Source organism: Halichoerus grypus, chromosome 10 (assembly GCF_964656455.1).
Source record: "Halichoerus grypus chromosome 10, mHalGry1.hap1.1, whole genome shotgun sequence".
Classification (NCBI taxonomy): Eukaryota; Metazoa; Chordata; class Mammalia; order Carnivora; family Phocidae; genus Halichoerus; species Halichoerus grypus.
In genome coordinates this window covers 39,357,337-39,384,932 of record NC_135721.1, presented here as the reverse complement: position 1 = coordinate 39,384,932, position 27,596 = coordinate 39,357,337, and the positions used below count along the sequence as shown (strand labels likewise).

The window sequence follows — 27,596 nt, the reverse complement described above, 5'->3', positions numbered from 1 at the left end:
GCGAGTCACCCGGCCGGCGGGGCAACACCCGACGACGACCTGAGGCCAGCCGCCTCTCCCTTCCGAGCAGCTGGTTTAAAAAGAAACACAAACATATGTCCCCAGGCAGTCCGCAGCCTCTCCTCGGGGTCGGGGCTCGCAGTTCGCTTCCCCGGCCGGCAGGACAGCCATGCGCCCCAGAGCCAGAGCCCCTCGGGGCCCGCAGCTCCTCGCCGGGCAGCGCCCGCCGCCCGCGGTCAGCCCAGCCCAGCCCAGCGCAGCCGGCGGGGGCGCCCACGGCCGGGACCCGGGTAGGGCCCAGACGGAGCTGGGGCGGCCGGGTAGGCGGGCGCCCTTCGGGCCACGCGGGCCGGCAGTACCGGCGAGCAGCGGGCGCGGGCGGCCGGGCATTTCCTCTTCCTCCCTACGCGCTGCGTGGCGGCGCGGCGGCGGCCAGGCCAGGCCGAGGCCGGGCTCGGGCGCCCGACCACGGCCTGCTGGCGAGCGCGGGCAGGCGCCGCGCCGCCCCCGCCGCGACCGCCGGCCGCGGGGTCTCCGGGTGGCTGGGCCCGGCGCGGGCAACGAGAGGCGGGGCCGGCGTGCGGGCGGCGGAAGGAGGCGGAGGAGGAGGAAGAGGAGGAGGAGGAGGCGGCGGCCGGGAGCCGGGGGAGAGGGGCGGGGGGTGGGCCGGGGGAGGGGAGGAGCGGGATTTGCGGAGCGCGGCGCCGCAGCCGGGAGCCGGCGGGCCCGAGAGTGACCGAGTCACGGCGGGCGCCGGCGGAGCCGCGGCGTCGGACCCGCCTCCTGGAGGAGCTCAGCCCCGGCCAGGCCCGGCCCCATTCCCGCCCCGCGCCGCCTCCCCGCCGCCGCCGCCGCCGCCGCCGCCGCCGCGGGAGCGCTCCCCTGCCCACCCCGCCCCCGCGGCCGAGCCCGGGAGTCGAGTGGGAGTCGGCCGGCCGGCGCGGGCAGCGCCGGGACCCCGCCGGGGACACTGCAGCCGGAGCCCGGGAGGGGCCGCGCCGCCACCGTCTGAACTAGGATGTCCCGACATGAAGGTGAGAGGAGCCCCCGCCCCCACCGCCCGGGCCTCGGCCTACCCCGCCCGGGCCAGGCGCCGCGGAGGGCGGCCGGGAAGCGGCGGAGACTTCGGTCGATCCCGAGCCGGGCCCGAGGCGCCTGGCCTGGGAGCGAGCGAGCGAGGGCAGAGAGCCGTGGCGGCTCTGCTGCCGCCGCCGCCGCCACGGCCGCGGCCCTGAGCTGGGCCTGGTGCCGGAGGCGGGGCGGCCGGGCCGGCCGGAGGGTTTGCACTGTCATGGGGCGGGGGAGGGGGAGGGGAGTCGGCGGGGCCCGTTACCGGCGGGAGCCCGGCCCTCGGGACTGATACCGGACGCCGCGGCCCGCCTGGCCGGCCCCGGAGCCGCGGGCTCCGGCGCGGCCTAGCGCTCCCGCCGCCCCGGAAGGGCTCGGTGCGGCCGCCGAACGGGGCCGCAGGCGGCGGCGGGAGACAGAGGAGCCGTCCGTGGACCCTGCAGGCGCGTCCGGTCGCCGGGAGACGACGGGGAGTGCCCCTGCCTGCGGGCAACCGCGGGGCGGGCGGGAAGGCTCTGCGGCCGGGGAACGGGAAGCCCCCGCCACCCGGAGCCCGCCCCGGCCTCGCGGCTAGGCCTCGGCGCGTCCCTGGGCTCGGGTAACCAAGTTCCCGGGGCGGATCCGGCCCGGCCGGGGCGAGTAAACTCCCTGCTCGATCACCCGGTCAGAGCGGGACTCGCTCCGGGCGGGCCGCGGGCCCCTCGCCCTGCGTGCACTACCTACCTAACCAGGTTTTGGTAAATGACCGCGGCGAGGTCTGTTAATGGTCAGGGGGCGTTTTGGACTTGTTTTTCGATCCAAAAACATGATTGTGGTACAGTTGCAAAAAAGCAGACAGTTCTAGCCCAGTCCCAGGGCACAAAGAGAAACATGTTTAGGACCGATGTATAGGCGTTGAGCCGGTAAAAAAGAAGTTAACTTCAATTTACTGCCATATGGTTTAGAAAAGGGGGAGGGGGTTGTGTTTTCTTTGTTTCACTACCCCAGGTCTTTAAATAAATAAAAAAGTGTTAAGAGACTTGGCGAAAAGTTTATCCTGGTAAGGTTAATGCAAGATTGTAGAAGTGGCTTGCAAGTTGTGTACTCTTGGATTTTAAAATCCTGTATAGGTGATGTAGGAGTGGAGAAAGTTTAGTGAGTCAGATTAGTGTGTGCTTCACACCATTGCAAGGGTTTTCTTAGGGAAATGCAGGCCTTAGAATTTCGAGGTTGAAAAACTCAAGTTGATTAAAATTATATTTAGAGCAAGTTTCAGAATTTGTATTATTAATTGCAGTGTTGAGATTGACTCAAAGAACATTTTGTGTTCAAGGATTCTGTATTTTAAAAGGCTCAAAACTAAATACCGTCTTCACTTACTGTGTGCAAGTGTTGGACATTTTGAGATAATAAGGTACTTCGGCTCATGGAAATATTTGGAAACTATGCCCATTTTCCCAATTTTTCCTACTTAATGGGAATGTATACTCTTATCTCTGTAATTTAAAAGAAGTTATTAAAGCTACAACCAAATTTTAATTTGGGATCTTGAAGTTTATGTCAGATGTAGTCGTGTGTACATTGACCACCTTCAAGACAAAATGAAACTGAGCATGGCTGCAGGCTCTCTTACTCATAAGAACTGGGAGAGTTAAAACTACAGAATCAGCAGTGGAAGAATTGATTTGAGACCCATTCTTCTGCTTCAGAATAACATCCAGATAGTTCCATTCTAATTGAATGGTGTCCTGGGAAGATTCCTTTACCAGTAATCTTTTAGAGTAATTAAAATCCCACAGTGTGAACATTCTTGAATGTAACACAAATTCTGTAATTTAAGCCCATTTCCCCCTATTTGGTCCTGTGGAAAGGCATATGGTTATGAAACTTATGTTACTTTTTAGTTACTTGAATATTACTAAACCTCAGCACATTAATAGCACACTTTTTCTGGTAACTTACATAATGCCAGATGTTTCTGAAAAAGGAACATTCCTCTAATCCGTCAGTTGAAGACTTACAGTACAATATTTGACAAGTGATTATCTTTTAAGGGGCTAGTTTATGGCCTAAGGCAGGAGTGGCAGTCTCATTAAGAATCACATTTAATTCATTAGATGCGTGGTTTGTGCAGTATTAGTTGAGGCTGCCATTATTTTCATCAGTAAAAATTTAATCTGTCAACAAATGCAGAGTTTGACACCCTCACGTATTATAGTTCTTTCTCCGCTTTTCTCTTTTTTGAGCAAGCACATCCCATTTCTTTTAGCATTTCTTTAGTGGTATGATTTTTGAGCTCTTTTAATCATCTATCCAATCTCCAAATTCTCTGTGGTTCTTGTTTCCTTTCACCACGTGACCCGGAACTGGATGTGGTGGTCTGGTAAAAGATCTGAAATGTGCGGCCTGTAATGATGTATTTGGATTGTGCTACCTTTTCAGGGCCTTCCCAATGCATGTGATTTGTTACTTTGTCTTTGTGCCCACCCTAAAGAGTTGCAGGATATTATATGTAATGATGTAACTTTGGACAACACAGCCCCAAGATGGACATCTGTCAAGCTTAGAGTCTCAACTCTGTGAAGCAGTGGACCACCTCTGAGAAAGGAGATGCAACCAGGAGCATAAAGAAATGCTCTCGCCAGGGTTCAGCGTACTTTTTCTGTAAAAGGCCAGGTGGTAGACACTATGGGCTGGGTGTGCCGTTACGGTCTCTGTCAGCTCTGCTGTTGTAGTACAGAAGCAGCTATGGACAACATGGGAATGAATAAGCACAGCGTTGTTCCAATGAAAACCTTATTTTTGGATGCTGACATTTGAATTTCATATAATTTTCATATGTCATAAAATGTGTCTTTGTTTTACCATTTAAGAAAGGTAGAAACCATTCTTAGCTTGCAGGCCATACAAACGCAGGAGGTGGCTGAACTTGGCTCAGTTTGGCCTGTGGGCTATACTTTGCCTACTTCTTTTCTCAACTAGAGCTTTAGAGAGTTGGTGGAACTGGAATTGTTGGGAGCCCATAAAGGGCCCATTCTTTTTTTTTTTTTTAAGATGTATTCTTTTTTTTTTTTTTAAGATTTTATTTATTTATTTGAGAGAGAATGAGAGAGAGAGAGCACATGAGAGGGGGGAGGGTCAGAGGGAGAAGCAGACTCCCTGCTGAGCAGGGAGCCCGATATGGGACTTGATCCTGGGACTCCAGGATCATGACCTGAGCCGAAGGCAGTCGCTTAACCAACTGAGCCACCCAGGAGCCCAAGGGCCCATTCTGCTTGGTATTCATTCCATCGTTTCCTTTGGGTGATGGTAGGTTCGGTCCATGGTCTGTACCTCGGTTTCCAGCAGCACCCTGTAGATCGGTGGAGAAGTAATTGTTCTTCAGGGTGGGAAACAGGCTTCCCAACTTCCCAAGACCCTGTCTGAGTGGAGACAAAAGTACTCTGTATTAATTAAGTCTTCTGCTTGCCCACTATGACTTTTCTAGCCAGAATTCCATTTTTCCAGCTTCTAATTCTCTTTGTAATGTTCTTGTTAACAAACCTTTTACATCAGTGCTGGGTCACTTTGTGTTCACCATACCAACACCATCTAGTTCCATGTTATACACAGTGAAACCAATCATTGCCTTTTTTATTTGTAAGAATATTTTTTTAATGTTTCACTACACACTTTCTTTTGAATATGTTTAAAAAATAAGAATGTTATTCAGAGCTTAAAATCCATTTAATAGCTTGGCAAATTAAAAACACATCAAATTACTCAGTGCTTATTAGCTAAAATGAAATTATGAATGTTCTTGCATGAGTTCGAGCCTAATTGATTACCTGCAGTTAGGAACACATTTATTGCCTTAATTCAGTCAACCTTTTTTCAAGTTGTTAGTATGTATAGGGCACTTTGCTAGGAACCACGGAATGTGGGGGTGAATGAATGAGACCCAGCTCCTCACCTTAAATTTGGTGGCACAGCATCCACAGACAAATGTGAGACATGCCATAAGGAATGGATAAATGAATTGATAACAAAATAATTACCAGCTTTTTTTTTAACCGAATTTCCCGACTTCAGAGAGGGAATTTGTTTTTCTTCAGTGCCTTCTTAACTTTTTGGTGGGCTACTCTTGATTTTGGAAAAAATTGGAGATTCCACATAGAGTCCTTTACTGGATTTATATTTCCCCTAGTTTTTAGAAGATTTTCATATGTAAAAATGATAGCAAGTAAGTGAACAGGTAGGTGATCATATTGTTATTCTCAGAAGCAACTGATACTGTTTATTTTCCAACTGTAAAGTACAGAAGTAGGTAGGCCATTAATCTAGCTTTTGAAAGTTGTACCATTTTTTGAAATTTTGCCACTGTTGTTAGTAGATTTAAATTTTCTCTTCTCTAAAAAATGTTATCTGACCCTAAAAGCATACATGCAGATGATCCCAGAGTGATGTGCAATAATTTTGTTTTTAGGATTTGGGAACTGCAAAGCCAGGATTGGTAATTGGCTTGTGATTTTAATGTGGTGACTTTTGCCTTCCTGTAAGTGAAGTAAATTGACTCCCACTGAAAAGATTTTTACCAACATGTCAGACCATTTATTTTATTTTAACTATGATCTGTTAAAAGATTATGACATTCTTAAGACTTTTTCAATTCAAGAAATCGTGAATTACATTTACCTTGACTTTCAATAAAAGATAGATAAGAATGTAAATATTTTAATTTCCGGGGTTTTCGATTTCATGATTTCATAAAACTGACTTAGGAACTCATTTTCCCCATATTTTGACATTCGTGTTTAAGTTAAAATGTCATAAAATATAATTTTCTTATTTTAAATTGGAAATTTAGTCTGGAAGAAATTCCTTTCAGTCTTAGGATTTTAAGATGTATTAGCAGCAATCTTGTTTAAAGATTGAAAACTTTTTTACAATAAAAACTTAATACACTTCTGATGTGAAACAAATCCCTAGGTTAAGCTTGCAATATCTTAAAAATGAAGAAATCCATGCACTTATGAGTCATAATTTTCAAAACATCAGCTTTATAACATTTACCATATACATTTGCTGAGGTTTACGGGTTTTTTGGTGTTTTTGTTTTAAACTGGAGGTTCCAAAAGCTGTTTTTAGTGAAGGTTAAGGTATCGTTGGATTATCCTAGAAATAGTGTTTTTTAATTACAGTATAAATATTCCTGGGGGGCTATTTTCATGAGCGTGAACTCAAAGGAAACATTTCCTACATTTTATATTCTTAAAAGTTAAGGGGCGCCTGGTTAAGCATCAGACTCTTGATTTCAGCTCAGGTCATGATCTCAGGGTCATGAGATCTAGCCCCCTGTTGGGCTCCGCACTGGGTGTGAAGCCTAAGATTCTCTCTTCCTCTCCTGCCCCCCCCCCCCACAGGTACTTGTGCGGTTCTCGCCCCCCGCCCAGAGTTAAAAGTAAAATGCTGTTCATAATTAAAATATCTGTAAAAAATTAATTCCATATTAATTTTAGTGTTGTGCTAGGAGCCATGATGTTTTTCAGTTTTTTTAAATGATAAGGTATAGATATTTCAGTTGCTGAAGTTATTCATTAAAATTGAGGAAAGAGGGGTGCCTGGGTGGCTCAGTCCATTAAGCGTCCAACTCTTGATTTTGGCTCAGGTCCTGATCTCAGGACTGTGGGATTGAGCCCATCTTGGGCTCCGTGGCTCAGCGCAGAGTCTGCTTGTTCCTGCTTGCACTCACACGTTCCCTCTCTCGCTCTCTCTCTCAAATAAATAAATAAAATTGTTAAAAATAAAATTGAAGAAAGAGCCCTTAAGAGGTGTACAATCAGAACTTTTTAAAAAATGTGTTTATTTTTATATATTAGCCATGTCCTGATCCATGATGGAGATATGTGAAAAGGCAGACAGTTTCCTAAGGGAACATATTACCTAGATTCCATGGGAAGGAAGTGAGTGATCAAGAGAAGAGAGGATGTTCTTGGGATGGTTAGACAAGAGGACAGGACATTGTTGGCAGAGGAAAGTTAGGCAAGGTGGGCGTGAAGCTTGGGGCTGAGTACCAGGAGGTGAAAACTCAGTGTCCTATGAAACTAGCAAGAGATGAATTTCCTTGTTAGGCACTTTCCGGGGTGCCATCCCACTCTACCTCTCTTACCACCCTCCCACAGTGTTTGCTAATGGTGGTTTTAGTTGTCTTTCTGGATAGTAAAAAAGCAGTGTGGGTCCATCCGGTTCATGTACGTGGTCAGTTTATTTCTTCCATGGCCACAGTGCCAACCAGCAGTCCAGCAGATTTTGCCAGTGGACGCAAGGAGTATTGGAAGTATGGATGGACCCCTGCAAGTCTATCACTGCTGCTAGAAAAAAACCAACTGAAATCACAAGAGTGGGTCAGTCAAGTCACCTTTAGCTAGGAGGGACAGACAATAAATGGGTGAAGCCTCTTGACATCATGACTAATTAGGTTTAGCATTATGTCCTGCTGAATCGTGTGGGGTTTTTTTCCCCCTCTCTTGCTAGTACTCAGTGCCAGTGTCCTGAACTTCAGCTTTTTTTTTTTTTTTTTTTTTTTTTATAGTAAGAGGATTTTCATTAGAGTCACTTTAGAGTGCTAACTTGGGGAGCTAGGAGAACAGTCACAGGCATATTCAATTATAATTTATTTTTTGGTTTTGACTTTTATTTCTTTCATTGTTCCTTGAAGACTCTTGTTACCCTCCCCTCCCACCCAGTAAAGTTAAGGGTCCCTCTAGTGGCACTCCTGCCTTATTCTCCAAGTATTTTTTTATGCTGTAATTGTTTGCTTGTCTGCCTCCCCAGGAAGCCACCTGAAAGGTAGGTATAGTGTTACGCTTACCTTTGTGCCCTACCACCGAGCACAATGTCTGGCCTTTGGGAGGCCAGACATCTGAACACTTGTGGGTGATTGTTAGAGATGTTGTTACTTGTCTAAAAAATGGTGAGACTGGAAATGCTATCTTCTGTTTTTATCTGGGAAGCTGGTTAAGAAGGAGGGAGAATGTGGGAAAGAGGATTTGAAACTTTTCATAAAAGTAAGAGGGGATGGATAAACTACACAGAACAAAAAAATTTAAGGGGAGCTGACTCCTGGGGGAATGGTTTGGGATTAGATCCGGGTACTGTTTTTGGTTCTACTTCTAGCTCTGGTTTCGGATTAACTGGCTGTGGGTTCTGAATATTAATTGCACCTTGCGTGAGTTTTCTGATTCATTCAGTTATTCACTCAGTGGATATTTATGGACTTCGCACTGAGTACCACTCAAAGTCATCTCCAGAGCTTGCCCCAAGTTGGTGACCCTTTCTGCAGGATGATAATATTCAGTGGGTTGAAACACCTTTGGGAATTAAATGCTTTCCTGTTGCCTGGGCTGTGGTTCTTTTTTTTTTTTTTTTAAAGATTTTATTTATTTATTTATTTATTTCAGAGAGAGAGAATGAGAGACAGCATGAGAGGGAGGAGGGTCAGAGGGAGAAGCAGACTCCCTGCCGAGCAGGGAGCCCGATGCGGGACTCGATCCCGGGACTCCAGGATCATGACCTGAGCCGAAGGCAGTCGCTTAACCAACTGAGCCACCCAGGCGCCCTGGGCTGTGGTTCTTTTCCAGTATGCTGGAATTAGTCCTTGAAGTTTATATTTTATGACAGGGTAATTAAATCATGTACATATTTTAATGTTTTGGCAATATTCATCTCCCCCTCCTTTTTCTTTTCTTTTTCTTTTTTAAGCTTATTTTCATTTAAGTTTCTCAATACTTCCAATTCTGCCCAGCAGGACATTTCTTTCCTTAACAGTATTGCCCTTAGACTATAGAAGTCTCAACACACATCTGCATATGTTAGAGTATGTTCAAGAAGGTTATTCCTTGTAGGTTTATAAGTATCTTTGATGCTTAGAAAAGAGCTCAAGGGATAAAATGTTTAAATTTTGTATTCAGTTTAGTTTTTTTCGGTGCAGAGGCTTAATGGTTATATAGCAACTGTTGAGTGAGAAACTAGATGGTACTTCTTTTTGGTATTCTTCCTCAGTCGGTATTCTCCTTTGGCGTCCTCTATGGTTGTAGAGGTTTGGCAGTGCAAGGAAATGAGAAACTTTCTAAACTAGGAGTTAAGGACACTGCAGTAAAACAGGCAGGACTTATTTACAGGGGTTGTTACAGGGGCGCCTGGTGGCTCAGTCGGTGAAGCGGCTGACTTCCAGTCAGGTCCTGATCCCAGGGCTTCCTGCTCAGCAGGGAGTCTGCTTCTCCCTCGGCCCCTCCCCCCACTCGTGCGCATGTGCCCTCTCTCTCTCTCTCTCTCTTTCTCTCTCAAATAAGTAAAATCTTAAAAAAAATAAAAATAGGGGGCGCCTGGGTGGCTCAGTTGGTTGAACGTCTGCCTTCGGCTCAAGTCATGATCCCAGGGTCCTGGGATTGAGCCCCGCATCCGGGCTCCTTGCTCAGCAGGGAGCCTGCTTCTTCCTCTTCCTCTGTCATCCCTTTCCTCTGTCATCCCTCCCCCACCCCCTACTTGTGCTCTCTGGCTCTATCTCTCTGTCAAATAAAGAAATAAAATCTTAAAATAAAGGAGTTGTTATAGATGTGTCTCTTCTATAAGAATGAAATACATACTAGGTGGCTGGGGGTGTTTGGGTATTGGGAACCAGGTAGTTTTCATAATCAGAGATCTTACATTCTGCCTGATAAGCTAGGGATTCTGATACAGTTAATTGCAATTTGAAATTAATGTAAAGTGTGCAGTTTGTGTGTGTGGCTGTAGATACGGATATACATAGTGGTCACAGAGGAGGGACTGATCTTCCCTTCCCTAGGAAAAATGGTGATCAGACCTGAAGTGACAGTGGATGAGCACCTGACCCATGGTTTTCCTGACATCCCATGTCAGACATATCACATAGCTTCATGTTCTTTCTTGCTCCATATAATTTTCTACAAGCTTTTTATTTTTTTTTATTTTTTTTATTTTTTTAAAGATTTTTTATTTATTTATTTGAGAGAGAGAGAATGAGAGAGAGCAAGCACATGAGAGGGGGGAGGGTCAGAGGGAGAAGCAGACTCCCCGCCGAGCAGGGAGCCCGATGCGGGACTCGATCCAGGGACTCCAGGATCATGACCTGAGCCGAAGGCGTCGCTTAACCAACTGAGCCACCCAGGCGCCCTCTACAAGCTTTTTAGAAATCACCCAAAGGAGGAGGAGAGAGCAAGTCTACTTGCAGAATTGGATTAGACCATCACTATACAATAGAAATCTAGTGCAAGCCACATGTAATTTTAAATTCTCTGGTGGGGGGTCCTAGGTGGCACAGTCGGTTAAGGGACCCACTCTTGGTTTCAGCTCAGGCTGTGATCACAGGGTTGTGAGATGGAGCCCTGTGTCAGGCTCCATGCTTGGTGTGGAATCTGCTTGAGATTCTCTTTCCTTCTCCCTCTGCCCCTCCCGCTTGTGTGTGCACGCGAGCTCTCTCTCTCAAATAAATAAATCTTTAAATTCTCTGGTAGCCACAGTAACAAAGCCAAAGAGGTGAAATTAATTTATTTTTTCAAATATTTTACTTATTTATTTGAGAGAGACAGAGATAGTGAGAGAGAGCTCGAGCAGGAAGGAGGGAGAGAAGCAGGGAGCCCGATGCGGGGCTCGATCCCAGGACCCTGGGATCATGACCTGAGCCGAAGGCAGAGGCTTAACCATCTGAGCCACTCAGGCGCCCCGAAATTAATTTAAATAGTTTAATACTTTAACCCAATATATCCAAATTAGCATTTAAACATGTAATCAGCATAAAAATTATGGTTTTTTTTCTTAAAAAATTTAAAAATCTAGTGTATATTTTACAGTTAGTACACTTGAGTTCAGATACTAAATTTGGATCAAAAATACTTGATCTTAGCTGAGAATCATCTTTAGACTCATGCATTGGGGGTCTGCTAATACATTTTTTGATCACATACAGTCTCTTTTTGTAGGTACATTTTGATGTAGTATTGCCATCTTCTTAATGGTCCATTCATTAACATTCTGGATTTTTGCTTCTTGAATTTCTTTCCTAAGAACCAAGATTTTACCTTACTTTTTCACCTTAAATTTTTTTTTTAAGTTTTATTCATTCATTTGAGACACACAGAGAGAGCATGAGCAGAGGGAGAGGCAGAGGGAGAGGGAGAAGCAGGCTCCCTGCCAAGCCAGGAGCCCAATATGGGGCTCGATCCCAGGACCCTGGGATCATGACCTGAGCCGAAGGCAGATGCTTAACCATCTGAGCCACCCAGGCGCCCCTTTAAAATTATTTTTTAACCTATGTTGGCAACATAGAACCATTACAATAGAAAACTACTTTATAAACAGCTACAAATGTATATAAATTATAATCCCTCTGTGGGCTATTCAGATTGGAAGAGTAAATATTGGCCTCAGGGTGATTTTAATGTGAGTTTGGGGGGTTATTTTAAGTCTTCTGTGATGACGAACGTAGAACTTGTAAAAATTGTTACTAGTCCATTGTAAGTTCTGTTATGGTGGATTCAGGAGGTAGTTGTGGGTTCTGTCTGGTGGTGATAGACTTTTTATCATTTGAAGAAAGTGACCTCCAGGCTTGGTAATTTATTGTAGGTGTATTTCATTGTAATAAGATTGGCTTTCTAGTATCCTTTTGGAAAAGGCCCTTGGCATCTAACAATAGAAAAGCAGGTGGTTATGATTCGTCCTCAAAGTAATTTTAAGAAAATTGGGGCATGTGACTGGCTCAGTCCATAGAGCATGAGACTCTTAATCGCAGGGTCCTGAGTTCAAGCCCTATGTTCGAAGTGGAGCCTACTTTAAAAAAATTTACAGAAAAAAAAATTATTTTTTAAAGTAATTTTAAGAAAACTGATTATGAGCTAATAGCCCACTATCAAGGTTAGCTGGCCACTGGTGATTTCTCTTTTTTACCTGTTTGGCATATTGTTTTAGCCAGTTAGAGCTAGATTTGCAAGTAAAAACAGAGTGTTTGGGAGATGGTCTGTAAAAAATTAAAGACCTTGTGGTGTTTGCCTTCATTTCACTGAGGCAACATTCCCACAGAACAGTTTTATGGTTATCTTCTTTTTCAGTCCCCGCCCCCCCCACAACCAGATCACTGGAACATCAGGAATTTATGGCTTTTTTTTTTAACAGTATAAAAATACTATATGGTTTGTGGGTGCTCTTACCCACTGGTTCTCAAAGAGTAGTTTAGGACCAGCACTATTAGCATCACCTAGGAACTTGGCTAGAAATGCAGACTCTTGGAGCCTACCGTGGACCTACTGAATCAGAGTTTCTGGGGGTGGAGCCAAGGCATTTGTGTTTTAACAGGTTTCTCCCTGGACCCAGTTATGACCAAAGCATTTATGTGTGAGATGGGTTATTGCTGGTGACAGGGGCACACAGTGGTTGTGGTACCATTTTTCATGGTATGGTACTAACTAAAGGGAAGTACAGTTGCTGACCTTGGCCTCATTCTTCTTGAACACCATGTTACTGTCCCCCAACGAAGTGGAAGAGAGTTGTGGCTCTCCACTCCAGACCAGTACTATTAATTTACTCAACATGTATTTATTGAATTTATTGAATGTGTACCTGGGGCTAGGCACTATTCTGGCCTCAAGGATACCATGATGAGAACAAAACAGAGAAGATTCCTGTCCCTATGACACTCATATTCTTTTTTTTTTTTTTTTTTTTTTTTTAGTGACCCATTCTATTAGAAGGAATATATCAGGGGTACATGGCCTCTGAGCCAAACCCAGCCGGCTGCTTGTTTCTGTAAATAAAGTTTTATTGGAACACAGCTGCATCTGCTCATTTACATATTGTCTAAACTGCTTTTATACTATAATGGCAGAGTTGAGTAGTTGTGACAGAAAAAGCTGAAAATATTAACTATTTGGCTTTTTATAGAAAAAGCTTGTGGATCCCTGGGGTAGACCATAAAAGAATAGATGTGTACTAGAGTGTTAGGTGGTGACAAGTATTATGCAAAACCATACAGTGGGTTAAGGGAATAGGGAGTGGGGCCCTCCCTCATACTGTGGTCAGGGAGGACCTTTTTGAAGATGGGACATTAAAAGAAAAAGAACTTTGAATTAAGTGAAGGATATTTAAAGAAGGAAGGGGGCCCCTGGGTGGCTCAGTTGAGCACCTGCCTTCAGCTCAGGTCATGATCGAGCCCCCTGCTCAGCGGGGAGACTGCTTCTCCCTACCCCTCTGCCACTCCCGCCTGCTTGTGCGCACTTTCTCTCTCTTTCTCTCTCTCTCTCTGTGTCAAATAAATAAAATCTAAAGAAGGAAAGACACGGGGGAGGATATAGCAGGTGCAGAGATGCTGAAACTTAGAATGTTCTGGGAACAGCATGGAGGCCACTATGGCTGGAAGACCATGATTGAGAGGGAAAGGGAAATGAAGTGACCATAGCCAGGGCCAGATCCTATATACCCTCGTATTGTGGGCTGTGGTGAGGGCCCTTTAACTGTGAGTATTGAGAAATACATTTTCGGAGCCCTTCTCTAGAGGGGTCTTTTTGGCTAAACAAATGGCAGAGGCTGGAAACGAAATACCTAGTGTTGTAGCCCATTCTAACATCTCTAAGAAACATTTCTTTACAGACTTTCCCCTACGCTCATTACTCTTTTAAGATTTGTCTTCCTCAGCCCCTATGTATCTATGTGTTCTATTTAGCTGATGGTTCTTGTAGGGTGTGGGGTTTGGTAGAAAGCAAATATCTCTGGTTTAAATGTAAAACGCTTGAGCCTAGAAATTGGGTCATCTACATTAGCTTTCAAACTTGAAAAAAATACAACACAGAGTAAGAAATGTATTTGATATTATGATCCAGCAGTTACATACAGATGTAATGAAGTAAGAGTTTCACAAAGCAGCACTCATCTTTACTATGAGAGATGTATTTTATTTTCTATTGTTTCATTAAAAACAGAATCCTGACCTTTTTGTAGTTCCTAAGCATGGCGATTGGCTGCTCACCGCGTGTGTTGACGTGCGCCTCCCTCAGACCTTGCTACCGCCTCGGCACATTACCCACGTGAGGTGGGGAAAAACGCTAGTTGTGACCCAGATTGGTTGCACGTTCTACTCAGGGTTTGTGACTTGCTATTTGAAAAACACTTGCCAACGCTGTCTAATCCAAAACTTTAAGTCCTTACATGCAAAGTATTGTGATAGGTACAGAGACAAATAGAAAATTCTAACAATTTTTCCTTTTAGAGGGGGGTATTGGAAGGTCCAAGTATATGAGATAAACTAGCTGCAGTATGACTGGGGCGGTAAGTGTCAACTCAGTTATTACAGCTTCCATGGTGTTGGCAAGTGGAATAGAATGGTTTTGGGTGTCAGAGAAGGCATTCTCAAAAGGGTGGCATTTAAACTGAAGACTTGAAGAAATAACTGGGTTTTTTTTAAATTGAAGTATAATTGACATAGAATATTATATTAGTTTCACGTGTACAACATCGTGATTGGATATTTATATACATTATAAAATGATCACCACAAGTCTAGTTCCCATCTGTCACTGTACAATGTTTTTACAATGTTAATGACTGTATTCCCTATGCTGTATTACTGTATTTTTATAACAGGAGTTGGGGATTAGGGCCGTCTACCAAGTGAGAGAATGGTAGGGGGTAAACTAGAGAGCTAAGAAAACATGAGGTGTGTTGGAGAGAGGTGGATGGGACAACACTGAGACCGGAGTTTCTGGAACAGAAGACTCCTGTATGTAAGTGATGGGAATGAGGTATTAGACAGACTGATTGATTTACTAGGAATTCACGGGGGGAGTGGGACAGGGACCCATTTGTTCTGACTTCCAGCTCAGTGCTAGAAGTCTGTTTTCTCTTCTGTAAGAGAAAGATACTGAGATCTGTTTAGCCTCTCTCCAAGGGTTATTTTGGAGATGAAATGCAAGCCAGGTAAGAATGTTTTCTGAGTAAAATAAAGCACTGCATAAATGTTAGGTGATGGTATTTTTATCATGGGACTAAGATTAAAAAGGAAGACTGGAGCAAGGTGGATAGGTAAGGATTTAGATTGCCACACTGAAGTCATCTTTGCCTTTTTCCATATAGATTATGGGTTGGAAGAGGGGGTAGTACACCAAAAGTTTTAAGCAGAAAAAAGGCATGGTGAAAAGTGGTATGTTTTAGGAAGATTAGTGTGGTAGCGCATGCGGTATAGAGTGGTGCCTGTGGTGGGGAGACCAATCAGAGCTTTTTTGGTGGAATAAGCTTGAAGTTAAAGGGGACTGAAGTAGTCAGTGGCAATAGGAACGAAAGGAAAAAGATGACTTGAGGTAGTCTTATTGCAGGAGAACAAGGACTAAAGTACGATTTCAGGACAGCCAGCCTGTGCACTGGAAGAATAGCAGGTTCTTTTAGTAAATGAGGAAGATAGGAGGGGAGAGATGGGGAACAGTTGGGGGGAAGAATAATTTTCAGCTTTTGGCATTTTCAGTTTAAGGTGATCCTGGGCCATTAGGTAGAAATCAGGAATTGAGAAATACTACCCTGGGGCTCAAGAGAGAGAAATCTTGGCTAGAGATAGGAATTTTATAGCTCCCTACTTTGAAGCCTGGGGATTTGCTAGATTTCTAAGGAAGAAAAGATTTAGAAAAGGGAGGATTGGAGACATAAGAGAACTATGACTGTGATGTGACTTGCAAGCCACAGAGACCCTTTCCTGACCACCCATTTTTCTATAATAGCACTTGTCACGCAAGTATTAACTTACTTCTATAGATGCAGGCTGCTTTGACTAGAAGTGAGAGGTAGAGTAGATGTAGGAAGGGAGAAACTAATTGATACTGCTCTATTAATAGTAGTATTTATTGAGTGCTTACTGTCTGCAGGCACTGCTTAGCATTCACATGACCAACCCATTTAAGTCTCATAACGGTCCTGAGAAATATATGTTATTATCCACGTCTTACAGATGAGATTGATGCACTGAGAAGTTAAGCATCTTGCCCAAGGTCATACGGTCTGTGATAGAGCTGGGATACCAACCAGGGCCTGACTTCTTAACATTAAGTATAACTAACTCTGTACTGAGCACTTTATAGACTGGTTCCTACAGCAGGGACCCTGATTAAAAGGCTTAGTAAAATTTCAGAACAACCCAGCAAGATATGTTAATCCATTTTACAAATTAAGAAATTGAATCTCAGAAAGGTTGGGTTATTTGTGCTAGGTCACACAGATAGTAAGTGGTAAAGCCAGGATTTGAACCAAGTTCTGTTAGAAACCAAAGCCCATGTTCATTTATATTTCACTTGGAGGTCAGCAGACTTTTTTCTGTACAAGCTATAGCAAATACAGCTTTGTGGGCCATATGGCCTGCATTGCTGCTACTCTACGCCGTTGAGGTATGAAAGCAGCCATAAGACTAAACATAAACAGGTGAGCATGGCTATGATCCAAAAAATCTTTATGGACTCTGGAATCTAAATTTCATATAATTTTTAGGCATCACCAAATATTCTTAAAAATTATTTCTTTTCTAAACATTAAAAAATGTAAAAACTGTTCTTAGCTAGCAGGCTGTACAAAAACAGTGGGCCACGTTTGGCCCATGGGCCATGGTTTGCTGACACCTACTTGATTTTACTTATTTTTTTAAAGATTTTATTTTTAAGGGGTGCCTGGGTGGCTCAGTGAGTTAAGCATCTGCCTTTGGCTCAGGTCATGATCCCAGGGTCATGGGATTAAGTCCCCATGTCGGGCTCCCTGCTCATCGGGGAGTTTGCTTCTCCCTCTCCCTCTGCCCCTCCCCTCTGTTCGTGCTCACGTACATGCTCTCTCTCTCTTTCAAATAAAATCTTTTTAAAAAGGGTGCTTGGGTGTCTCAGTCAGTTAAGCATCTGCTCTCGGCTCAGGTCATGATCCCGGAATCCCAGGATCGAGTCCCACATCAGGCTCCCTGCTCAGCGGGGAGTCTGCTTCTCCCTCTGCCCTTCACCCTGGCTTGTGTTCTCTCTTGCTCTCTCTCTCTCTCTCAAATAAATGAAATCTTAAAAAAAAAAATCTTAAAAAAAATTTTTTTCAAGTAATCTCTATACTGAACGTGGGGCTTGAACTTAACCCTGAGAGCAAGAGTTTCATGCTCTACCAACCAAGGCAGCCAGGTGACCCTGCTGACCCCTACTTTAATCCATTCATTTAATAAGTATATTTTGAATACCATTTCTAAGTGGAGATGTTATGTTGGGCACTTGGGACAAAAAAAAAGCCATCCCTCTTAAGATGAGAGAGGTGATTATAATATAATATCGTAAGAAGTATAATAAATTTATACTTACAGCATATAGTCAATAGATGATGGAGGCTCTCTGTTTCTTGGATGAATTCATGAAGGCATCCCAAGAGAAGTTATGCATTTGAACTGGTAGTTGATGGATTATGGGGTGTTGTGGTGTTGGGGAGAGTATCCCATGGAGGGAGACTTGAACAGAAAGGGTTTTCCTTTGAAAAAGGAGAGACTGTAGAAATTTAGCATTACTGAAGCAGAAGGAGTGGGGCGGGGGGTGGGGGGGAGGGCAATGCCACGCGATGAACTTTGTCGGGAAGGTGGGGTAATAGGGAGTGAATTTTTAGGAAATTTTAAGCCAGGAATTTGATTTTTGTGTTCCAGAAGGATAGCCCTGAAGGACGGATTTGCAGGGAGGAGGGGGACAGTTAAATTACAGTAAGATCAGAAAGTTGCTGTACTGCATGCAAAAAGGAGACATACTTGGTGATTAATTAGACATATTGTGGAAGAATGAAAAGTCTAAGAAAACTTGGGAGTTTTGGCTTGATTAGTTGGGCAGTGCCATTCACCAAGATGCCTGTGTAAGACAGAAATATGCCTTGAGGGAGAAGGTAGGAAGCAGGGGAAAGAGAAGTGATTTCCATTTTTAGCATGTTGGATTTGAGGTACATATGGGAAATCCAGGTAGAAATGTCCAGGGGCAGTTGAACATGTGGGTCTGGAATTCAGAAGAGTTTGGACTTAATCCATAGTAGAAGAGTTGGTTGCGCAGTGATGGTGAGAACACATGGATTGAGAAGATGAGGGGAGACTGATCACTAAGCCATTGAAAACATTTAACATTTAAGGAGCAGGAGACTGTGTCAATGGGAATAGCCTGGAGAGTAGGAAGAGAACCAAGAGAGAACGCTGGCGTTGAAACTTAGGAAGGCGATTTTCTGGGAAGGAGGATTCAGTCGGTATTGCTGCAAATAGGTCAAGAAGACAAGGAATGAAGTGTTCGTTGGCTGGAGCTATTAGAGTGAGAAAGTTGTGGAATTCAGTGAGCACTTTTTTTTTTTTTTAAGATTTTATTTATTTATTTGACAGAGAGATAGAGAGCACAAGTAGGCAGAGGGAGAGGGAGAAGCAGGCTTCCTGCTGAGCAAGGAGCCCGATGTGAGACTCTGTCCCAGGACCCTGGGATCATGACCTGAGCCGAAGGCAGACGCTTAACCGCCTGAGCCACCTAGGTGCCCCATTCAGTGAGTACTTTTAGAGGAGTGGACTAGAGAGCTCAGACTGCAGGGTGTTCAATCCTCAATGAACATGAGAAGTTAGGAACGCTACCTAAAGATTTAGCTGTGAAGGGAAGGAGAGATGTCAACAGCTAAAGGTATCTCTAGCACCTAGAGCAGGTTTTGGAAGATATTAGAAACTGGGAAAATTTGGGCGCCTGGGTGGCTCAGTCGGTTGGGCGTCTGCCTTCGGCTCAGGTCGTGATCCCAGGGTCCTAAGATCCAGTACCACATCGGGCTCCCTGCTCAGCGGGGAGTCTGCTTCTCCCTCTCCCTCTGCCCCTCCCCCTGCTTGTGCTCCTGCGTGCTCTGTCTCTCGTAAATAAATAAATTCTTAAAAAAAAAAAACTGGGAAAATTCATTCACTCAATAAATACTGTGCCAGTAGGCACACAGTATTTGAAACTGGGGATAGAGTAATGAAAGATAAGAAGTTCTCATTGTGGGGCTTACATTTTAATTGGGGGAAGAGGGCAGAAAAGAAACCTGTAGTATAATTTGACTCATGATAAATGCTCTGAAGAAAGTAAAGGAGAGTGAGGCAGTAAGGATTGAATATGTTGGAAGGTGAATGGAGTGATCTGTGTGGCTATTTTTAAGAGTGGTCAGGAAGGTCTTTCAGAGGATGTGGTCTTCCCTCCCTCCTTTATTCCCTCCCTCCCTCCTTTATTCCCTCCTTCCCTCCCTTCCTTCCCAAGAGAGCTAGAGTATGAGCGGGGAAGGGGTGGTTGGGAGGAGAGTGGAGGGAGAGAAAATCCCAAGCAGGCTTCACACCCAGAGCAGACCCGATGCTGGGCTTGATCTCATGACCCTGAGATCATGACCTGAGCCAAAATCAAGAGTCAGAGGCTTAATCAACTGAGCCACCCAGGCGCCCCAGATGTGCTCCTTTCAAGCAGAGACCATCAAAAATAAAGCCCTGGGGTTAGAATAAAGTAGGTTGTTTGAGGAACGGAGTGGCTGGGAGCTGACTAGGCAGGGAGGGAGAGGAGAGAAGACGAGGTAGGGATAAACTGAGGCCAGATTATGTGGGGCATTTATAGGCCTGGTAAGACATTTGAACTTAATTCTTTGAATGTAGGGCTACCAGGACTTGCTGGTGTAGTATAGGCCAAAGCATGTGGGTAGGAAGAGGGCCACTTACTGAGACGGGGAAGGCAGGAAGAGGGAAGGAACGTTTTTTTTTGGGGGGGGGGTGGTCAAGAGTTTTCTTTCAGACATACTAGGTTAGAGATGTCTGTTAGATGTTCAAGGGGAGGTGTGTATGCCACCTGGGTGAGTGACCTGGAGCTGAATTGGCTCAGCAGGGTCATTAGAGATCTTGAAGTCAAGACTTGATGGGACTGTGTTGCTCCTCTCTCCAGTTTAGTGTGACTTGAGTTCCTCAAACCTTTTATTAGGTAAAAATGTCTGTTTCAGGGCCTTCCGACCTTGTCTTTTTTTCTCAAAGTAGCAGGAAAGAGGCAGCATGGAGCAGAGAGCCCCCGTGTGTCCTGTGGCAGGTCTAGACCAGGACAGCGCCCTGTGGGAGGTAGGCCGGCTTGGCAGCTGGGTAACGAATTCGTTTATTTTCGTTCTTTTTTCTCACGAATAAAATCAAGAGGTAGATAGACTAATAGACCTTTTGGTCCAGAAGGAACTCAACCTTCCTTTTTTTTTTTTTTCTCCAAATAAAATTGTGTTTTAGAAAGGCTGAGTCATACTACTTGAGATCTTAGTGAGGACTAGAATTCAGATCCCATGACTCTGATTCCAACCCATTTTCTACTGTATATGCTGTTGAGATGAAGTGACCCAAAACTATAGGCTCAGAGTTTATTTATTGGTTTGTAGACTAATACTAGAGGCTAGACTTCTGCAGGGAGTAAAATTTTCCTGTTTACTCAAGGTTTTTTCAGAGATGCTAAATAGTAAAATTTAAGAATGGGATTTTGGAGCCAGACTGCCTGAGTTCAAACCCCCCTTGGTCACTTACTAACTATGACATCAGTAAGTTGTTTATCTCTCTGTGAATCATTTCATGAAATGGGCATAATGCTTACTAACCTTGGGGTGGTTGGTCAGTGGTTATTATATGTAAAATAGGCTAGTGCCTGGCATATAACAAGCACTCATTATTTGAGCCATCTTCATCGTTTTCATCTTGGATATAGAAAACAGCTGTTTATCATGCTTCTAAATTCTTTGCATATAATTTGAGTACTAACAATATGCAAGATATATTTCCTTATATAAGATATAGTCCCTGCCCTCAAGGAATTTGCATTCTAAAGGAGCAGGAAGGATAAAAATACAGGAGATACCAAAAGGCTTACCTACTTAAAATTAAAAGGCCAGTGAGAGCTATGAATAGTCTTTTCCTTTTCTGACATTCTGTAAATCAAAGTGTTCAGATGAAGGCATGGAGACTGAGGGAAGGGATTTGAGCCAGCTTTGTGGAGAAGGGATTTGCCTGGATAGAGTAGAAGCAGATAGACATTCCAGACCAATGCCGTAGGCAGAAATGAGGGTGTAATACAAAGGCCAAGGCAGGAAAACACACAGGAGATTTTGTGAACAGTAGAACAAATTTGCTAAGGAAAAGGCCCATGAAAGATAGTAATGAAAAGGATCCATGGAAAATAATATACTGAGACCAAGCATACCAAACTTAGCTCTTTTTTTGATTAGGCTTCTTAATTGGTGTATCAAGGGACGCCTGGCTGTCTCATTTGGTAGAGCATGGGACTCTTGATCTCGTGAGTTCAAGTCCCACATTGGGCGTAGAGTTTGCTTAAAATAGATAGATACATCAGAATATCACTGTATACAGTATCTCTCCTTCATTAGGGTATATCGGACCAAGAGTGTCCTTGTCCTCGGGGCAGGATAGATTTATTAGATGACAGGATAGATTTATTAGATAATGGTGTAAGAGCTGCTCACTGGTTGAGTAGCTCACAGAATGTTGATCCATAGGTTTGTGGCAACCTAAAGACAGAACTAAGGAGATGATCCTGTATCCCTTTTTTCTGTTCTAGGACTCTAAAGAAGTCGACTGAGATTAACACATAATTAATATATTACCCTTTTCTATTACTGAGTTTCAACACATCCACATTTTGCCATTTTTATATCCATTTCCAACCCTCTCCCTTTTTTGGGGTTTGAACATTTTAAAGCAAATCCCAGACCTGCATATCATTTTATCCACAAATATTTCACACACACACACACACACACACACACACATTTGTATGTGAAGCTACAGTATCATTATCATACCTGATTAAGTTAACAGTAATTCTTTAATATTATCTAATACCCAATTCATGTTCAGTTTTCCCAGTTGTCTCAAAATTGTCTTCTTAAAGTTAGTTTGTTAAAATCAGTACTTAAACAAGGTCTACATATTACATTTGGTTGGTATGTCCTTTAAAATCTCTCTTAATTTATAACAGCCCTCTCCTCTTTTAAAAATGCCATTTATTTGTTGAAGAAACTGGACTGGTATTTCCGACATTCTGGCTTACATTTTTGTGATGTCATTTTAACATATCCTTTCATTCCCCATATTTCTTTTAAGTGGTACTGTGTTCTAGAGGCTTGATTCAGATGTTTGTTTTGGTAAGAATGTTTCATAGGGGCTAAATATTTCATAATACTTCTTATTATATCCTTTTCAGAGGCCCATAATGTCTGGTTGTCTCAGTGGGTTCAAATGTCAGCCTGTCTCTCCATGGGCTGTCACGATGTAAGCTGCCTGGATCTATTGTTTCATAGTGGTTGCAAGATGCTGATTTTCCAGCTCTTACCATTTTTCCTGTGTTTGTTCATTGGAATTTTTCTATAAAGAACTCTTACTTGCATACTTTAAAGAAATCACTGTAATGCTGTAATACAGAGGAAAAATAAAAACAAAATAATATGTAATAAAATAATGTGTCTTTCAAGATGTAAATTCTCAGGCATGATTATATTAGAGGAAATAACAAAAGAGGTTGTACCTATATACAGAATCACTGTGAATGTGACAGCCTCAAATGCAAATCCCTAACAGACGTATTGGCAGTTCACATACCTTAAACAAAGTTGCCTTCGATGCTGTTCCTTTTTGAACAACTCATGATGTCAAGTTCTAAACAATTTACCCGAACAGTTGTATTACTGATGATGTCAATGTGTGTTAAAATCGTGCAAAAAGTACTTACTATCTATATGTAACACTGACTTAGCTTCTAAGTTCAAGTCATTATAAACAGGTTTTTCCATTGGGACATTTTATTTATTTTTATTTTTTTTTAATTATTTATTTATTTGACAGAGAGAGACACAGCGAGAGAGGGAACACAAGCAAGGGGGTGGGGGGTGGGAGAGGGAGAACCAGGCTTCCTGCCAAGCAGGGAGCCCGATGTGGGACTCAATCCCAGGACCCTGACTGAGATCATGACCTGAGCTGAAGGCAGATGCTTAACGACTGAGCCACCCAGGCGCCCCTATTTTTATTTTTTAAAGTAAACTCCACACCCAATGTGGGGCCCAAACTTACGACCGTCAGATCAAAAGTCACATGCTCTACCAGCTGAGCCAGCTAGGCACCCCTCCAATGGGACATTTTTTTTTTCCCCCAATTGGGACATTTTAAAGCCATGGGAAAGGTGGGACAGTTTTTCACTGTGTGATCACATTGCAAGTTTCTAGAATCCCTGGCATCGACCTCCCAAATGCCGAGGTGACATCCAATCATCGTGATAACCAAATTTTCAAAATGTCCTCTCAGAAGTAATATTACCCTTTTTAAGAACCTCCAGTTAAGTGAACATGTTAAGACAGGAAATCAAATAACTACTGCAAATAAACATTTGAAAATAAGAGGTAAAATACATGTCTCTTTTTGCTAATATTACTTTATACCTAGAAAACCTGAGAGCCTCTTAATAAATCATCTCATTAATTCTAATCATTTTTTAAGTGTCTAGGTATATACCTAGAAGTAAGAACTACTGGGTCATAGGGTATGACTAATTTTCATTTAAAAATTTTTGTTGCACTCACTTTTTCCCCCCCTCACTAGAATTGCTTCTTTCTTCCTGATTGTTGTCAGTCTTAGGGATATTAAACCTTTTTGATATTATAGGACTTTTTTCCCAGTCATATTTGCCTTGTTATATGGTGTCTTGGCTCCTCCAAAGGATTTTCATTTTTATTGTAGACATACCTCTGCCTTTCCTTTATGCTTTCTGGATTCCGTCATGCCTAAAAAATCACTTTTTTAAAAAAAAAATTTTTATTTATAATTTTTTTTTTTTTTTTTTTAAGATTTTATTTATTTGACAGAGAGAGACACAGTGAGAGAGGGAACACAAGCAGGGGGAGTGGGAGAGGGAGAAGCAGGCTTCCTGCGGAGCAGGGAGCCTGATGCGGGCTCGATCTCAGGACCCTGGGATCATGACCTGAGCCGAAGGCAGATGCTTAACGACTGAGCCACCCAGGCACCCCTATTTTATAATTCTTTTTGAAGATTTATTTATTTGAGAGAGAGAGCATGAGCGGGAGGGGCAGAGGGAGAGGTAGAATCTCAAGCGGACTCCTCGTGGAGCAGGGAGCCTGACTCAGGGCTTGATCTCATGACACTGAGATCAGGACCTGAGCTGAAGCCAAGAGTAAGACGCTTAACCAACTGTGCTACCCAGGCACCCCAGTATTTTATTTTTAAGTAATCTCTACTGGGTCCCTAACTCACAACCCCGAGATCAAGAATCACATGCTTTACCAAGTGAGCCAGCCAGGCGCCCCTAAAAAGGTCACTTTTTTTTTTTTTGCCTTTTTCCATGCCCATAGTTTTTCGTTGTGTATTTGCTTGCTTGCTTTCAAGACAGAAAAGGTAAAAAATAAATTGAGGGAGTGACTGGAACCCATACATGTGGGAAGTGGGGAAGGTGAGATTGCATGTGCTTTAGAGAGAGGAAGAGGACATAGAGATGGGAAATAGATTGCAGAGAGCCCAAGAGGGGAACAACCTTGTAGGAGGATTGTTGACCACTGGTCTGTTTAGTTATTGGGGGAGGTTGGAGGGGAGGAACTTTAACAGTGGCTTGCAAACTTATTTGACCCTGAATTCTAGCAAGAAATACGTTTTTACAACACTCAGAAAATACACACATAATGGAAACAAAAGTTTCATGAAACTACCCTGTTTGCATTGTACTCTGATAATTTTCTGTTCTATTCCATTTGCAAGAAATTCTGCATAAGATCCACTAAATTAGTGATTCTCAACCCTATCAGACCCATATTTTAATACTCTGTTGGTTATTCTGAAATAAAGTTCATTGATAAGTCACCAACTACCTTAGATGTTACAGTGAAGTACATCATTAAGTGTCTGCATCTACTTACAGTAAATACATTTGGATTTAAAAAATAGGATCAGAAAACATACCCTATAAAAAGTGTAGGAAAATGAAAGAGCTGAGATATATGTAGATAGTAGAATAAAAACTGTTAGAATGAAGAAAAATGAAATAAGGGGAAGTTTTAAAAAGAGGGAAATGATCTTATTTGATGTAGGGATAACATAAGACAAATTAGATTGTCAACATGGATAAATAAAAGCACTATATACTCATCAATGAGTTTGACCTTGTTTATAAGTGTAGTGTCAAAATAATTCTCTGTGAAATGACTTGGCATGGGACAAGGAAGTGAAGTCCAACAGAAAACCTCATGGAACCCACCATTAGCAACCTACATTTATCTTCTAGTCTTTAACCCCCCCTAGAGAGCATATCTTTTGATAAATAATAGGGAGTAGAGGCTAGACTGGAAAAAGAAATAGTAATAGCTATGTGGTAGACTTTGGGAGACATTATTAGAGTAAAAAAGAAAAGAATAATAACCCCAAATAAAGTTTAACATTTAATTTTTACAACATAGATTTCTAATCATTCTGCCACAAAAAACTTAAATGTATATAGGACAACCTTGATGTGAAATGCTTTTTTTTTTTTTTTAAAGATTTTATTTATTTATTTGACAGAGAGAGACACAGCAAGAGAGGGAACACAAGCGGAGAGTTGGAAAGGGAGAACCAGGCTTCCCGCCAGGCAGGGAGCCCAATGTGGGACTCGATCCCAGGACCCTGGGACCATGACCTGAGCCGAAGGCAGATGCTTAACGACTGAGCCACCCAGGCATCCCTGAAATACTTTTTTTTTAAGAGATTTATTTACTCATTTTAGAGAGAGAGCATGCCCGTGCAATTGGTGGGGATCAACAGAGGGAGAGGGAGAGTCTCTCAGGCAGACTCCACTGTAGAGCCCCACACCGACCCCCAATCCCACAACTAAGATCATGACCTGAGCTGAAGCCAAGAGTCAGACACCTAACCGACTGAGCCACCCAGGTGGCCTGATGTGAAATACTTTTTAATGTTAATACAATTTAGAAAGAACCCTCTTTCATAAATCCCTACTAAAGGGGCTCCTGGGTGGCTCAGTCGTTAAGCATCTGCCTTCGGCTCAGGTCATGATCTCAGGGTCCTGGGATCCAGCCCCACATCAGGCTCCCTGCTCTGCAGGAAGCCTGCTTCTCCCTCTCCCACTCCCCCTGCTTGTGTTCCCTCTCTCGCTGTGCCTCTCTCTGTCAAATAAATAAAATCTTTAAAAAAATAAATCCCTACTAAATAATGTTTGGAAATAAATCTATTCAGAGGAATCTCTGTTACCTATTTGAAAGTTATAGCTATAAAAGCAGTCTGGTTGGGGCGCCTGGGTGGCTCAGTTGTTGAGCGTCTGCCTTCGGCTTGGGTCATGATCCCAGGAGTCCTGGGATTGAGTCCCACATCGGGCTCCCTGCTCAGCAGGAAGCCTGCTTCTCCCTCTCCCACTCCCCCTGCTTGTGTTCCCTCTCTCCCTGTGTCTCTCTCTGTCAAATAAATAAAATCTTCAAAAATAAATAAAAGCAGTCTGGTATAGGTATGCTATACTAGAAACTCAGCTACTACGAACAACTTCATCAGATTTTCTGAAATGTTAAAGAGTCTTTTGTAAAGTTCTAAATAAAGCAAAATGGTCTTTCTTACGAGATAGTGGCATACCTGGAAAATAAGTGTTTACTAAAGTTGCAAAAAATATTTTGTGTTTGTGGGGGAAATGGAGTTTGGTAGTATGATTAGATTATTTTAAAGGTTATTATTACTATATTTTGTACTTGAACGTCTGGTGGGAGATTTGGCATATCTTATTGGGATGCTGGACACTTCTTTAGTGCATTTCCAAACACCTAGTATCTTTGGTACCTTTCTCCTGTAAACTCCAGTAGTACTCCCCAATCATTGTGGTGATCAAAAAATACCCCCCCCCCCAGAGTTCCAGCATGCCCCCTGGGAGTGTTACCTCCAGGGAGAGCTACTGTGACTAAACTGATTGCATTGGGTTATGACCTATAGTTGGAAAAACACCTATAGAAGGCTTTGGGGTCCTCTTCAAAACTAGCAGAAGAGGGGCGCTTGGGTGGCTCAATCGATTGAGCATCCAGCTCTGGTCTGCTCTGGTCTGAGATCGAGCCCCGCCTCAGGCTCCACGCTCAGCAGGGAGTCTGCTTGAGAGTCTCTCTCTTTCTCCCCTCATGCTCTCTCCTTTTTTTCTCTCTCTCTAAAATAAATAAATCTTTTTAAAAAAACTAGCCAGGGTACCTGGGTGGCTCAGTCAGTTAAGCATCTTGCCTTTAGCTCAGGTCATGATCCACCGTCCTGGGATTGACCACCACGTTGGGCTCTGCTCAGCAGGGAATCTGCTTCTCCCTCTGCCTCTCCCCCTGGCTTGTTCTCTCTCTCTAGCTCTCTCTCTCTCTCAAATAAAAAAAAATTTTTTTTAAGATTTTATTTATTTGGCAGAGAGACAGCACAAGTAGGCAGAGCAGCAGGCAGAGGGAGAGGGAGAAGCAGGCTCCCCGTCAAGCAGAGAGCCTGACGTGGGGTTCCATCCCAGCACCCTGGG

At 43.5% G+C, this 27,596-nt stretch overlaps 1 protein-coding gene and 1 non-coding gene across 3 annotated transcripts in view; both read left to right on the top strand.

The window, feature by feature from the left end:
- Window positions 1-728: 728 nt before the first annotated feature.
- Window positions 729-27,596, top strand: part of KCMF1 (potassium channel modulatory factor 1) — a 77,235-nt gene continuing 50,367 nt past the window's right edge. The window contains exon 1 of one of the 2 annotated variants that reach the window (XM_078056367.1): window positions 729-1,034. In XM_078056367.1, coding sequence (XP_077912493.1) covers window positions 1,019-1,034 — 16 coding nt within the window. In that variant the 5' untranslated portion in view covers window positions 729-1,018. The remainder of the gene's footprint in view (window positions 1,035-27,596) is intronic. The other variant, XM_078056368.1, reaches the window with a different exon arrangement.
- Window positions 14,020-14,123, top strand: LOC118551565 (small nucleolar RNA U13). Its single transcript, XR_004925121.1, has one exon. It is a non-coding gene; the product is annotated as a small nucleolar RNA U13 (small nucleolar RNA).